The 16,000-nt window shown below is 36.8% G+C and overlaps 1 protein-coding gene across 1 annotated transcript in view; it reads right to left on the reverse strand.

Annotated features, from left to right (window-relative positions):
• The window catches only part of HIBADH (3-hydroxyisobutyrate dehydrogenase), an 84,214-nt gene that overhangs the window by 53,219 nt on the left and 14,995 nt on the right, over positions 1-16,000 (reverse strand). Inside the window, exon 4 of the mRNA XM_084283124.1 lies at positions 15,531-15,652. Coding sequence (XP_084139250.1) covers positions 15,531-15,652 — 122 coding nt within the window. The remainder of the gene's footprint in view (positions 1-15,530; positions 15,653-16,000) is intronic.

The raw sequence follows: 16,000 nt of genomic DNA on the forward strand, positions 1-16,000 counted from the left end.
TCTGTTGCTTTCAGTGTGCAGTGCTTTAGTTAAGTTTTAAAGCTCACATGTCCAAATCTAACTTCAGCAAGAATTTTACAAACGTCTTAAACTGTGAGTTGAACTTGCCAGTGAGTGCATTATACTGTATACAGTTGTACCCACACACAGTCTAGTTCACACAACTAACCCCTAAAATTGAATTCTTCCCCATTTGAGGAAAAATCAAATGCAGCAGAAGTCTAAAAGGAGGGTTACTGAAATGCTTTGTAAAATTACACTGTATAATTAATTCCATAGTAAGAACGTTTTTATGGTGTGTGTTGGTGACCTTTTATTACCATCAAGTTCACAATGCTGGTGGGCTGCCTTTTAATCCCTCCGCAGACAAAGGCCCTAAATAAACACAGATCCCTTCCTGGGAAAAAGTCCTCTCTGGTTAAATGGTAAGGAAATGAGTAAATCATTAGTAATCTTTAAAGCCAAAGCTATAAACTCAAGTTACCTTAAGTTAAAATGAAAGTGTCCTGCAAGAGTTTCAAAGTTCTGTCACAGATAGAAATCTCCAGCTCTTGACTCCAGACTAGGCGCCAGCTGATAAACAAACAATTTAAGTCAAGAGCTGGAGAATTCCCAGCTTTTTCATTTAATGGCTTTGGCCAAGAGTATTTATTGCCTCCAGTTTTATTCTCACTTAGCTCTAAGAGGAAATTTAAACTCATCATTATCTTAAAGCCCCATATGGGCCACAGTCAGCTCACCTGATAGAGCTCCTTTTACTCTGCATAAGTTCTACTCCCCACTACAAGTGATGTAATAGTGTAAACTAATTAAATGTAGTTTTAGGCTGACTTTTTAATAGGCTAAATAAATTTTGTTCAATATGGTTTATATTCCCACTTGGGGCAGTAACGATTCCAAGAAGTTTAACTTTACAGTTTCCAGTCTAAACTACTTGTAGTTTACTCCACAAAGGACAATTGAAACAAACAAACAAATAAACAGTCTTTGGAACAAGAGCATCCACCCAAGTACTTTGGAAATTCTTTGCCGTAAATTCATTCAAAAAGGCACCAGAAGATACACTGAATCATGAAAAAGCAGACTGCACAACAATTCTGATACTTCTAGCAAAGCATTTCAGGAATGCAAGGACACACGTGCAATTACAACTCTGCATTTAGCACTTGTTCTGGTTTTAGAATGAAAGTAAGCAAAGCAATGGAGGTGGAAATCAAATATTAACCAGGCATTAGTGGTTAAGCCACGGTGTTAAATGCAGTGAGCAAGTCCAACATGAAAATACTTTATCGTAACTGAACAGAAAGATAGCATCATCCCGTGTCTCAGATGACACCTTCCTTCTAGTCTAAAAATGTACACCCTGGAGGAGGATAGAGTTCTTTAATATAGATTCTAATGCTTACTTCACTTCAGAGATTTTTAAACCTATCATGAGTTAAATTCAGTCCTTGCTATCTCATCCCAGGGATCTCTCCCTAATAAAATTTTTGTCCTATATATTAATAGCTTAGAATCTTCTTACTTTAGAAATCAATTTCACAAATGTTAGAGACAGAGAACTGCACTTAGCAGAAAGTCTGACTACCATTCCTAAAGGGTTAATAGAAGTCAAACTTGAAGCCAGGAGGTTGTATTCCCCTCCCACCCAGCCCCCTCCCCACAAAATACTTTCCTAACCTGACTTGGCTGAAAAAGCCAATTAATTGTTCCAGTGTCTGCCAAGACTTCTTATTCCTTTAAAAATGCGGATAGTGTTTGAGACAGCTGGCTATTCCAAACCCAGGTAACACCCCTAAATGTGGAAAGAATGAGGGAACATGAATTATGATTAGTATTTTAAATGGATTTGTAATGATACAGACAGACAGGTATCTTAAAGCTACTATAGTTCCAGCATCCACTATTTAAAAAGAAAAAGATGGGATCTAGATGTGTCTGCTGCTTGGAAGCAGTTTAATGTAAATTGCATTAAAATATGTGGAGTTAGTTTTTCCATCTTTGTTAGATACTAACAGTACAGACAATTTGAAACATACACACATACACAAAGCAACCACCAAGTGACAGACAAGAACCCTTCCGAACCTGAGCCACTGCAATCCCAACAGAAAGTAGTGATTTTAGGTCAAGTTAAGGTCATTGCAAGGCAGAGAAGAGAAACCCTTATGACAGTTGTCTGCCAAGTATCTGGCTTAGCACTGAGCAGAGAGCTGCAATTAAACCCTTATTTACTTTTCTACAAGAATGAGAGGTCTAAAAGATACTACAGTACAAGGGCAAATAAGGAAAAAGTCCATAAAACTCATTTTGCAACATTTCTGCTCACGAAGAAGCTCATAATAAGAAATTGCTGGCTGACTATATGGAGTCAATGTGAAAAGGAACATTCGTCACTTGCAGGAGAGACATCCAAATATTATTAAATAACTAAAAAATTGTAATTTATATAAATTTATGATTATGTTGCACTATTGTAATAATATAAACTACTTTTATAATCTCTTCTATTTTAGAAGGGACAGCACTTATTTATATCTTATGATAGCACTTCCATTATCACCAATTAAACACACCAAATTTATTTTATGTCTTTCCTGTAACCTCAGTTTAAACCCGCAGGTTGTACTTTGGGTAAAAAAAAACCCTGTTTACTTAAACAGGAACACCTGCATGTTATGTGTTTTGTGCACTTTTGATAGTCATTCTTTAATGAACGCGTACACTAATAAACAGGAAAGTGTGAGCCAATACAGACAATTTCTAAATCCTGGAAAAAAACATAAAATCAGAAGGTTCCACAAATATATGAAAACTAGCACAAGAAAATAAAATCAGAGACATCTTTCTGTCCATTTTTAATTTGCTTGCTTCTATTTGTTTTTTAAGAAAAGCATTACGAATGTGCAACACTTGCATACATTGCTTTTACATCTGCCTTGTGACTTCTCCAACTTAAATTTCTCCCTTGCTACCCTTGATTTCCATGCAGTTTATTTCAATACATAAAAGGTACAGAGTTTTATCTCATCATAGTGAGTACTTCTACATGTTGATATTGGTTGGTTTTCACATTAACTATAAGATGCAAGGTAAACAAGGGCTGCACCGGTCATCTGAGTTCTAAGGGATGCAAGTTATATGGCCATCAGAAAACACGTTCTAAGCTTAGGAAGGTCAAAAAAAAAAAAGGTATACCATTCACTTAAGCAACACATGCAAGTGACCATGAGCAGGTAGGTACCTTCCTAGTGAGAGCTGTCAGAAGAGTTACGAATTTTAATAACACTTGACGAAATTGCAGGCAAAGTCCCATGGTTTCAGCAACCTACGTGAGCATTAGGAACACCTGAAGCTCCACACTAAAGCCACACACCTATAAAAGCAACACTCCTGGTTGCTTTGTTTGCAACTGCTGTCTATGTCAGGTACTTACAGACATGTACCTTTCAGCTAGTAAACCTTCTCCAGTTCTCTTTCTCCCACAAAGCCCTGTATACTTTGTCATTGGAAATCCAGGGCAACAATTGGAATTCAGAAAATGTGTTTTATTTCATGAGCCAGTGTGGAAGACACTCAAGTTGTTATAGAATCAAGTAACAGAGATTCAAGAATGCTCATTCCCAGCTGCAACCTCATTAAAAACAGCAGTATACATACCACAGTGGATGAAGGGAGGGGGGAAAATGGACATTATTTCTGCTTCAGTTACAAAACTGGGAGGTAAGAGGCAGTATTTAAAGTGAGCCAAATATTGTTGTGTTGAAGAGATGTAAATATAGTAGTAATGAAACATTACAACTTGTAAAGCCAAAATACAGAATTCTGCTTCAAGATCATGTTTGCAGGAGACATTGCTTTGAAAATAACCATAAAATACTCTAACCCTATACTATCGCATTTCTAAGAAAGGCAGAAAGGAATAGAATTCACCGTGCTAAACTATACTTCAACGAGGTTTAAATTATATATCAACAAGACTAAATATAGAAAATAAAAAATGTGAAACCCTTGAACAGTGGTGACATTAAATAAAAAATGCTCTATATTTAGTTCAGGATGAAGGATATTTCCAAATAACTAAATCAATTAGATGTACATCGTCCCTCGTACTACTTAAAAGAAACACAGGTCCATTAAAGAGCAGTGTCTGATTATGCTTGTGCAGCTTTTGCCAAATAAAAATGTTGCTTGAAATGTCTGGCCAAATCATGCCTAGAATATCAGTCCACATAGTGCTTTGAAACCCCTGAGTTTCATAGATAGTAACTTAGTAGTGTAAGAGATACACAGATTGTCACAGACACTTAACATCCACTGTGGATGCTACCTCTCCAACCACTAATTAATTCCCATTGAAACAGATGGGCTTAGGTAGGTGCTTAAGAGTTTTATGCTGAATTGGAGCTTTTCAGATGTTCTCTGCTATGGGCTACCATATAGCTACTTCTAATAATGTTGTCCCATGACTGCACGTCGTTTGAATTTCTTGATTCTTAGCAATAAAGGAATACCAGTAATGATGTTATTGAAATCAAAGTTTCAATAGTGAACTGATCATGTATTTTGTGACACTTGCATTTTTTGGAAGCTTCTGTTTGCAGAATCCAAAATGTAAAATAGTGGGGTTTAATATATACTACAGTTTTAGCCTTCAGTGCTTTTAAACATTAATGCCAACAAGCTAAAAATAAACTAATAAAATTTAAAATGAGTTGTCTCTGAAACATTCAAGATTTGGAACACTTAACCTATGAATTTGTTAACATCTGGAGTTAGGGGAAAAAAAAAAAAAAAAGAAAAAGAAAGAAATATGTAGAAGACTTTCAAATGCTTCAGTGGGATCCAATGCCCCATGGTTCAGTAAGCTGCTGCTATCTGCCTCCATAGTCAGTTTTACTTCTGCTTCCCTTTTCCTTCTTGTCAAGAAGAGAGAATATAAAATAGAGCAAGGCAGTTTTATTATGTTTGTCCAATCAGTAAGAATTACTCTACAAACCTGCATGAATACCTGAAAATAGAAGACACCAAAGGATGAGTACCCAAGAAGTTGACAAACCATGTAAGCCCTCCCCACTTTGCTTTCCACCAATTCTTTTTTCTTCTGAGTAATTCAATAACAAAGGGGAAAAAAAGCTATTGTACTTTACTGCTTCTTGCATAACGTGATGAAAGAACTGAGAAAGAAACTTGTTTTCCATTTTCTACTGTATTATTTGGTCTAATAAAAGCTTCTGCCTCTCTGCACACAATTCCCCTTCTTTGTATTCTTAAACCACCATGTAAAAGAACACTGGTGCTGCGTTACTATGATTAGTACTGAAACATTATAGATATGTGTTATTTGTGTGGCAAGAATTTAATTAGCATAATAATACACTACTATGGTAAGAATTTATGACTAGAAGGAGCTGAAATTCCTCTGTGGTTCAGCGTTCAGGGCCATGTGAAAACAGCAACGCACACCACTTTTAGACTCAGAGGATTACTGCACCCAAGTAGTAATTCACCCGCATCCCACAAGGAATGGCAGAGCCCTAGCAAATGCCACTCGTAGCCACATAGGGTTACATTTGACTGACAACTGCATTTGGCCTCTCTTTTTCCAATTAAGCTCCATCTGTTTGCTCTGCTGAACCGGCTGGCTTTCGGCCCCTCAACAGAACATCCACTGTATGCTATTGCATCCCCTTCCCCAAAACTGTTCAACGCCAGAAGCCTGGAGATGCTTCCTCACAGCGTGTCATTGGGAAGGGGCAGACAAGATGGGTGGTGGGGTGGGAGAGGACATTTGGCCTGTGAGTAATGGGAGCAAGTTGAAAAAGCATGGTTTTAATACCTTTGGCACATCCAAGGAAGGGTTAAGTGCCTACATTTAAAAAAAAAAAAAAAAAAAAAAAAAAAAAAAGAGCAGCACCATTTTTCTTTCATTATATAGTCTGACCAAAAAGCCTCTGAAACCAAAATTAAATACTATGTTCCCCTCCACTCCCCAACGTACACACTCTAAAATAAATAATGGCCAAACTGATTTAAATGAAATTCTGTAGAAGAATTTGTGCTTGGATGAAAATGGCACATTTGAGCCTGAAGCAAAAAGTAAAACCGCCAAGTTATAAACCTCTCAAAAGGAAGGTTTATAATGGAAATGCCAACAGACCCTTAACTATAGTGGAGCTGTTAGGTGCCAACGTATAAATAATTTTAGCTTTTGTGGTCAACTTACGATAAATTAGATACAGTGCAAGTGGAAACAGTAGGGTTCTGATTCAGTAAACAGTAACGGCCAAGAGTGCATGTTTGGATTTTTAGACAAGTATAGCATAGATTTGATGCTGGCTCTGAAATGGAGTCTATAAGGGACGTTTGGACTTTTTTAAGTAGTAAGCAAGCCATATTCTGAATTCTTGAGGGCTTGTAAAATAAAAACTCCTTAACAAGCTTTGCTGCCTACTGTTTCAATCTTCTTAGAGTCCTTTAACCCCGTTACCAAAAATGCTCTGTTTAAGTTTGGTATAATTGTCTGCTAAGGAAAACAACACACTAAGTAAATGCACATAACCACATTTAGCAGTAAGAATTGCTAAGCATACCAGTACAGTCCAAAAAAAGTGCCAATAACTGAACAGTAACAGATTATTCACCTTCTTCTTTATTAGGTGTGTCAGTCGCTCCAGTGCTAATAGAAATGCCTTCCTACAGTCCAGTTCGGTTTAGCACAGGGATGTTTGGGTGATCAGGTACGTTCCTCTTGGCCCTGGGAGGCAGTTATTGCATTGTTTCACAGCAGTCGAACCCCATGCCTTAGCGTGACATGTTGAGGCAGTGAGTGATGCTATTAGCCTTCTCTGTGGGAACTTCCATCTTGGAGAGGGTGGGAGCCCTCGGAGGCAGCCAGGATTCAGGCCGAGGCTGCTAAGAGGATGCTCCAAGTCAGGAAGTTGTCCTGCTTGCCAAACCCACATCAGCTTCTCATTTGGTACTTCCGCTGCAACAGCTTCCCACTGCCCCAGCATCACCCCGAGCTCCCCACTAAAGTAAAGGCTAAGACGAGTATCTCCAGAGAGAGGAAAGCTGTAATACACTCTTGGGTTTGCTCTAAACCAGAGCTATACTACAGTGCCTCACATACTGATAATGCTAGTGAAAACTGCTTTTTCTATCTGTCTTCTAGCTTCTAAAAAAGAAAAATGTCTACTCTTCCAGCCTACTCAATGTGACTTTATTTAGGGAAAAAAGCATTTAGCTGATCCCAGATATTGCTTTTGGACGACTGGCAATTGCAACAACTTTGGGAAAATGTTTTGTGTCAGACAAATGTGGAACATCAGAAATCAACTAAGTTCAAAGACCTAACTATTTATAGTTATATACCTGTATGGATTATCTATAGTTACATTTACACTGGTTGCTGAAAAGTCATGATTGTAAGCAAAACCAATAAATCTAACGTAAGCAAACTACAAGAAGTACACTTCTCAGACAGAATCTGTGAGCCAACGTCAAAGTGACCTTCTCTGTACTCACAATGGCAAATACACCAAGTGCCACAAGTCAGCATTCCCACCATGCGTTCTCAGAAAGCAGAGGAAATATACAGATTGATAACAAAATGACAGCAAAGATGTGTTGTTTCTGACTGTGTATGGTTAAACTATATAATTCCTGACTAAGAGCAAGAGTTTGCAGCAACTCATATCAAATAAAGTAAATTAATAATAATCATGTCAGATTAGTATTATTGCCAATGACCTAAATTACACACTAAAAAGCCCCAGAGGTTTGCAAAGAGTTAAACAAAATAGAGGGATACCATCAAATCATTACGTGATTTAAAATACATAAAGGATTTAATAAAGTGTTACACAGTGTTTCACACTTTCCCCCCATTTTACTGCAGACAAATTTAATATTCTTCCACAGTTGTTCTTCCAGCTAAATTAACTACGGGAATGAAAAGGATAACTAAGTTTTAAGGGTTAAAGTTGTAGGTCAAATACAGTGCAGTAAGTCATTTTGTTTTCACTTCTGGTTGTATGTTGTACTTGGCACGAACAGAGCTGTAGTTAAAAACTATATCTTTTCAGCTCAGGAACTGCCTGGCTCTCATTTGTCCTTTGCATTTCAGTAGATTGAAGCAGTGAGCCAACAGGACTAAATACTGTTGGACAGACTGAAAGGTGAACATTTACATAGTTCATATGCTCACAAGCTGAATTCTAAGTGCATATCGACAATAAGAGGCTATATTGCTTCTCTTATGCTTTTATTTAATTATACTAATCATGGATTTTTAAGATGTGTTAGGAGCAGAAAGAATTAAGAAGCCTTGGTATTTCTATTTGCTCTCTGAGGATTAATCAAAAGTAGTCCTCCTACAGAAAAAAGCTTAAACTGCTGAATTGTCTCAAAGCTGGCAATACTAAAATACTTTTAAAATTCATTGTTTTCCAGGTGTTTGTTTAAATTGTGGCGGGAATACTTCTGTGAGAACAATTTTCCTCTTTTTTTATTGGCACAATTTAAGAAACTTGTCAAAACACGAAGATGCCCCACACTATATGACAACTTTCTGCAACAAATCAGCATCTTAGAATGGCTCAGGATCTTCAGATGATTCCCACATAAATCCCAACCTTGTCCAACATGTCACCATGATTTCAAAAACAAAACAGAAGTCACTCATAATACTGGCATCCTCAGATGAAGGTCAACTGAAGATCAACTTTCCTTCCCTTCTATTCATCTTGGATTCAGCCATTTAGAGGATCAATGAACAATGTACTTTCAAAGGCCTGCCTCAAAGGTCTCTGCACTATAAAACAAAGAACAGTTGTCCTTATCTGTAAAGTTTCTCCCATCTGTTTATTTTCTTTCCACTCCTTTAAAGTAGTTTGTGTTTAATGTGCCTACAAAGAAGCAAAAGAGAGTAGTTTGCATGACGTGTCCCACAACATTGGTTCAGGTACTTAGGATGTTCTCATGTGTCTAGTGTAAAATCTGCCAATGTGTCTTGCTAAGTAAAACACAAATTAAAACCCGTAATTTAAGTCTTCAGCAGCCAAATCCACTTAACCAAGTCAGGTTTCTTTGGATTGGTGTGTTTTTGTTTTTTTTTTCCTTTTTGTTTGTTTAAACGACAGGAACGTGCATCTGCAGACTGAAAAAGTCTGCTGAAGGCAGCACTGAATTGGTGCTAGTACAATGACTTTGTATTAAGATTCAGGATAAGCTGCATTTTCTCCAGTGGCACCTCCAGTGCTTGCAGCTAGTTAGGGTTGTCCTCATGCTGATGGCTGTTGTGAAGGCACAGCGTACTTACGGGTCTGCTCTGTGCTACCTATTCCAGTTTAGGTATCTTGCCCTGGTGTGCTGTGGTGCTGGGTTCAGTGTCGATGTGTGCCATCCACATTCAGCATTGTACAGGATGATTCAGGAGGAGTCAGGGCATTATTAAGGTCTGGTACTGATCATCCCCACCATCCCAAGCATGAGAATCATGCTAGGTTCTTTGACTAGATGAAAAATACTCTTTGAATAAAACAGTCTATTTAATAAGAAAGAAAAAGAAAAAAAAAAAGAAAAAAAAAAAAAGAAAAAAAAAAAAAAACTTATGAACATTTAAAAACAAAACAAGTCTTGTAGAAAGCTTCAAAGCTATCACTGCATTCCAGAAACATTTCCAAACAACACCTGCATCTCCTTAACTTTAAAAGGTCTCTAGAAGAAGCAATCAAAATTTTAAAAATGAAAATAATTAGTTTTTATTCCCTAGGATTTATGACTGGCTGAAATTTGAAGATCTCTCTTACTCTGTATATCTCAGAAAGCTCGATGGGATGAGCATTAAAGTAACCACAAGTAAATAGAACAGCTATTAGGAATTCAGTAACAGCTCACATGCAGCCATGGATATTAGAAACAGTTTTACTGAGAAAAGGAATGTTGGCCATAATTCCACAATTATCCCTTGCTCTTTTTCAAAGAGTGCCACAGGGATTTTCAACTTCCATCTGGACAGCTTTCCTTTAACTGTTTTTGAACACCATGTGTGAGAACACAACAGAATTGTAGACATTAGAGATGGAAAAGACCTATTAGATCATGTAGCCATCCTTCTGCCAGTTAAAGATTTTTCCCTACAGAATAGTTCCTAGCACTTTGCCCGGTACAGTTTAAAGCATGTCAAGATACTTGGCTTCAACCAGCCCTTTTGGAAAAATATTCCACAGTGTATGAAGAATGTTGTTAGGAAGTTTTTCCTGGTAGACACAGCATGCATTTTTCTTTCCTTAATAATTTCCAGCCTATTATTCCTGGTTATATCCCATTGGGCCAGCCTGAATAACTCATCTTTACACCTTTGAATAAATGGAGACAGATACGTTTCCCTACACATTGGTCACTAGTTGGCCAGACTACACACGGTTTTATAGCCAAGATATACACTACACTTCAATAAAATCATTCATTCCACCCTTTTAGTCATTGTAGGAATGATTGTCTCCACCCCGGTGAACATTTTCAGATGATACTCTCAACAAATCTGTTTGTTCTTGGTTAGCCGTGTACTATCTTTTGCATTCTCCATAAAAGTAAAATAAAAAGCATAACAGACTCACAGAAGAAAAATACCCTCACAAAGTCAGCACAGCAGTAAATGCACTATCTCATCCTTCTGCAATGACAGCTGCTGTGATTTCTCCCCAGTGTCATAATATGCAATTTGACAATGTGTATATTTTCAAGATCTCCGTTCTCTTCCATCTTCTCTCCAAGAAAACAGAGGCCTATTAAACAGCCTTTATTTTGACAAACACAAGAATTGTTAAATAGTTTCAATTTTTTTTTAATTTATTAGGAATCAGAGGCTTTTAAAGCATCTCAGATTTCAAAGTATTTCTTTGTCCTCATTTCAGCCTCCTTAAATGACAGTACACCTGATCCTTCCCTTTGTTATCAGTTACTTCCTGTACTAGTTTCACCTCATTTAAGTTTCAGAATTACTCAATAACATTTTTCATACTACCTTAGTATTAAGGTTGCATGCTGAAAATTTTACTATTGTCCCTAAATCAAAAAGCTTTGTGATAAAGTAATAAGATCTGTTGCATTTAGCTAAAATGTGAACAGAAGTCATAAGATTGCATTTCTCTAAAAATGCACAAAGCTATGGAAACAAAGCAGATACAACCTCGGAAAGCCAAGAATAAGTAGCTCTATTGAGGTTCTCCAACAAATGAGAGGTCTATGAAACCAGCTTTGTTTAATACACAAACATGTTGATAATGATGATGCTTTATTAGATAAATAACATATATTTGTTATTATAAAAATAACATATATAACATATATATGATATATACCATACACTCTAAGAGCTGCAATGTGTGAACCTCTCATTACTATTTTTCATTAGTCTTGTCTTAAAACATCTTTCAAATCATCTTTGAAAGCATTAGTGTGCATAGACATACTCCTAAGTCTTCTGTAAGGCCCTCTCCTCTACTTCGTTTGGAAAAGCATTAAACCTTCTGTGTCTGAGTAAGAGAAACATTCACCAGTTTTTCAAGTTGGCCTATTTAATCTCTTCCATCAGTCCAGTCATGCAATTGAATACATTCATCCCTCAAGTTTGGAGATGTTCTCATTTATGGAGAGGAGAGGAGCCATGAAATATAGTGTTATTAGACTGAAAAATCAAAGAAAAAAATCTCCACAGCATTGCTAAATAGTGTTTTTCTTTACTCCATATGAAGGACAGACTTGGCCACACAAGTCTGTAGTTCATGCTTCAAGGTCTCCATTACCAGAGAGCAGAAGTCTCATTTTGTAATTATTATTGGTAATATTCTTTCCACCACTTAATGGTTAACTGGAGCTTATGGAAGTACTACTGTAAGATGAAACAGTGTGAAATGACAGCTGGAATAGAAATTCCAACTTTTTCTAATCTACTCCAGCCCACAGTTGCTAAAAAAAAAAATGTGTTGTTGTAGTGTTTATTACTGTTTTAGCATGACTGCAGCTCTCTCTGACAGCTATTAACAATTAGCAGGATGACTTATTGACTACTATCTCAGCTGAAGTAGACAGCGAGGAGAAAGACCTACCTAAACTTCCTTATCAGATCCACAGAACCGTACCTACAACAGAATTTAAGACTTTACCTCTAACTCCAAAAACATAAAAGGTAATCAAGCTGGCACATCTTCCTGTGAAGTTCCAGCAAAATGCAGTACATGCTTTGAGCTGAACAGGAGCTGACATTAATTTCAAAGTTGGTGGAAGTGGAAAAAGTTGCAAAGATACTATCTGAACACTAACAGTGTTTACAATGAAGAAACCATCTCATCAGAAATTAAATTAAAAACCAAACAACCAACAACATTTTGTCCACTGTACTTTAGACAATGCATATTTTGTGTACTGAATTCAACAATAGATGTTACAGCAGCATCATTGAAACCAGCAGTAAAATTTGCTCTGAACTGCCAGGTAAGAATCATACTTCCAGTGAAATCAATGGGAAGACTCTCTTGACCCAATTCTTAAAGGCTAAATTGAGATCTCGTGCTAAGCCAACAGCCCTTTCAGTAGCAACAGAAGTCAGTTTTAAATATGCTTCTGTCATGATCTGTGCTTTAAAAGCCTTTTACGTGTACAGAGATGCAGAATCCAATCTTTGCAAGAAGATAAATTTACCCCTCTATGTTTAAAAATATATATTAAATAAACATGGATTGTGAAGATTGTTCTTCATTTGTCTGTGCTCACAAAGAGCTCACAAAGGGCAGCACTGGGAACTGTGGCACAACTTTCTCAGGGGGACCTACAAGAGATCCTAATCCCAGGATTAAGTGACTGCTATCTCTAAACAGCATTAGCAGCATAATCTGCATGCTACTACTGGGCTGAAAAGTACTTTCCAAAGTTAGTTAATACAAAATAACACTACAGTAATGTGGTGTATTATCTTGTACTTAATGGGTCTTGACTATAAGCTGCAAGTAAATGCTGTAGGCCAATCATATGAAGAGCACAGCACTACTACATGGGCAGCATAGGCCCATCTGAAAAGGGTTAAGGGAAATAACCTTTAAGAAGTAAGGCTGCAAACAAGCCACCGTAATCCAGCACTAACTCTAGGCCTTAAAATACTTTATTTGCAATGTCAGAACAGGAATAAAATTACCACTATTTCTCCATGAGGTTTATAGACCAAGCAACTTTCAAAATATTATTTAGTTTGTGAAACGATTTGTTTTCAGTGCAGATGAATATTAATGTCCACTAGGCATACCCAAAATACCCAAACCCACCAGTGGAATCACCTGCCAATAACAGCTAGTAAACACACAGGTCTAAAGATGACAGTCCAGGCTTGCTGATTCCTCTTCCTCCTCACTCTATCCCACAAACTCCCTCACTGACGCTCCTGCCAAGTCTGTTGCATTTCACAGCAACACAATAACGCCTGCCAATTTCTAGAGAGCTGAGCATACTTCTCCATTTAGCACTTTGTCTAATGGCCAACAGTGCAGTCAGGACATACAAAAATACCCCAAAGACATGATGTGTAAGGCTCTAAAAGACACAAAACCCAAAGCATAACATTAATGTTTTTCTAGCATACTTAACTTCTCCATTTGTCTAGCAACTGCCCGCTTTAACTACGATTTGTACAAAGTGCTACTTGGCATTCACAAGCGTATTATATACCAGAAAGATAAACATCAATTCTTTCCCCCTTCTTCATAATACCACTCAATCTGTAACTCACAATAAACACCAAATAATTTGTATTCAGACAAACCACTAAACACCAAAACAGCCATCTGTATTCAGACTAGTCAACTGTATTTTATCACATTAACCCAGTCTCAGTATTAATATTTTCTCAAGAAACAAAACCCAAAAACCTGCTAGGGTTGTTTTGGAATCAAATTTTTCTTTCTTTCTTTGTAGTTATAGCATAAACAGCCTCAAAGCAAAACAATATAGGAAAAAAAAAAAAAATTACAGATGTTTCCAAAAGATAAATAATTCCCTCAGGTAAACAACATATTTGGGGGAAAGGGATTGAAAAGAACCACATAAAAGCTGTCACGATTGCCAATCTAGTAAGTATAAGGCCATGCAATGTTTAGAAAAGGATCAGATAGATATATACTCCACCCACAATGTACTTTTTTTCTGTGGTTTTTATTCCCATGCTGACAAGTTATCTAACTTTATAAAGCAAGGACTAATATTTTGGCTGGAAGCAAGAATCCTATCTTCCCATTAGCCTTGAATATGCTCTGACTCTTCCTATTTTCTTTTCACATTAGAATTGTGGTGAACACTTTGTCTTCTATTGTGTTGCCAAATCATACCTAAGTTTTCACTTGAAAATTAAGAAGATGATTAGGTTTTGAACCTCACCCACACTCATCTTCATGATTTGACATATAGGCTCTGTATTCTTTCTAGCTTGTGCACCATATCTTTGATAAACTCTGTAAGACCAAATTTTCTCATACCTGTTTCATTTTTATTCTCTTTCAGGTATAGCTATCTGAATTACCTCAATTAAAACAGTAAAATAGAGGACTCACAATGCCACGTAGATTAATTTTTACAGTGGATTGTAAAAACAAACAAACCAACCAACCAAACCAAACCAAAACAACATCAGGAACCCGTAAGATTTTCCCACAGAAAATGGGTTTTCCTCGTCTTCTAATTCTAGAGGTTTTAGATAACAATTCAATGATAATAACAGTTAGCTACAGTTCTGTTTTCAAAACCTTAATTTTATGCTTCTACTCTCCTCTATCCACAAAATGAAAGACTTCCCTGCTCTAAATTATTTCTCACAATAGATGCAATACTCAGATACTAGTAGTTACCAACTTCCAACTTCAAGAATAGATAAATATCTCTCATACACAGAATTTAACTGTTATAAAACCAGAGGAAGCTAAATAGTCTTTCATAGCAGAAATAAACAGATGGAGACTGAAGAGATGTTGACCACCTGCATCATAATACAACACTCTGAAAGAACTAAAAGAACCACTATACCATACCATGTGAAAATTCAGTTTGTCCAGGTGTATCACAAAGCATATTTGTAAGCCTAAAAAAATTCCTAAATTAACATGTAACTTCTTAAACACCAATGTTTCTCATCTGCTCCTAAAAAGACAGTAATACAACTGCATCAAAGAATAAAAAATACAGCACACTGAAAGATCAGGTTAACCAGCCTGAGCTCCCTTACCGCAACAGCACTGCCTTCAGGCGAGAGATGACAAACAGCATTGTGCTTCATAGAAAGCATTAAACTCTTTACACAGAGGTAAACATGCACACATCACAGAGAAAACAGGCAGCCCTTTCTTTAATGTAATGGAACAAAAAAGGAATACCATACATCTAGCAAAGACAACCAGCTGTACCAGTAAGGGCACAGAGTGGTGGCTAAGATTGCTAGCAAGAAGACAAGCTGTCCAATATGAGGTAAACTGTTAATGAAGACTTACCTCCAGAAACCGGAGCATCCATGAAAACAGCTCCCATTTTTTCAACTGCTTTAGCTAATTCTTTTGAAACTGCAGGGTCTATAGTACTGGAATCTATTAATAATGAGCCTTTCTTCACTTTCCTAGAATAAAGATTTATTATTATTAAATATCTGTTGCACTAGGTATCTACAACTACTACCATGGAAATGACTTTCCTCAGCATGACAACCACACAAATATTATTTGGTACACTACTAATTAAATGTAATGCTTTAAATTCTACTGAGCAAGATCTGCTCAGTGTGTATACTCCTAAGTATATATGTTACAATGTTTTGATTGACTCAAAACACAATAAAAAATGAACAAACAAAAACACACAGGCACATACACAAAAATTTTTTTTTCCTAAATGCTATTGTAAAAGAAATTACACGAAAGGAGTACACTTGGAAAATCTGCAAGCTTGAACAATATATCATATACAG

Source organism: Netta rufina (genome assembly GCF_964035555.1).
Source record: "Netta rufina genome assembly, chromosome: 2".
Taxonomy (NCBI): Eukaryota; Metazoa; Chordata; class Aves; order Anseriformes; family Anatidae; genus Netta; species Netta rufina.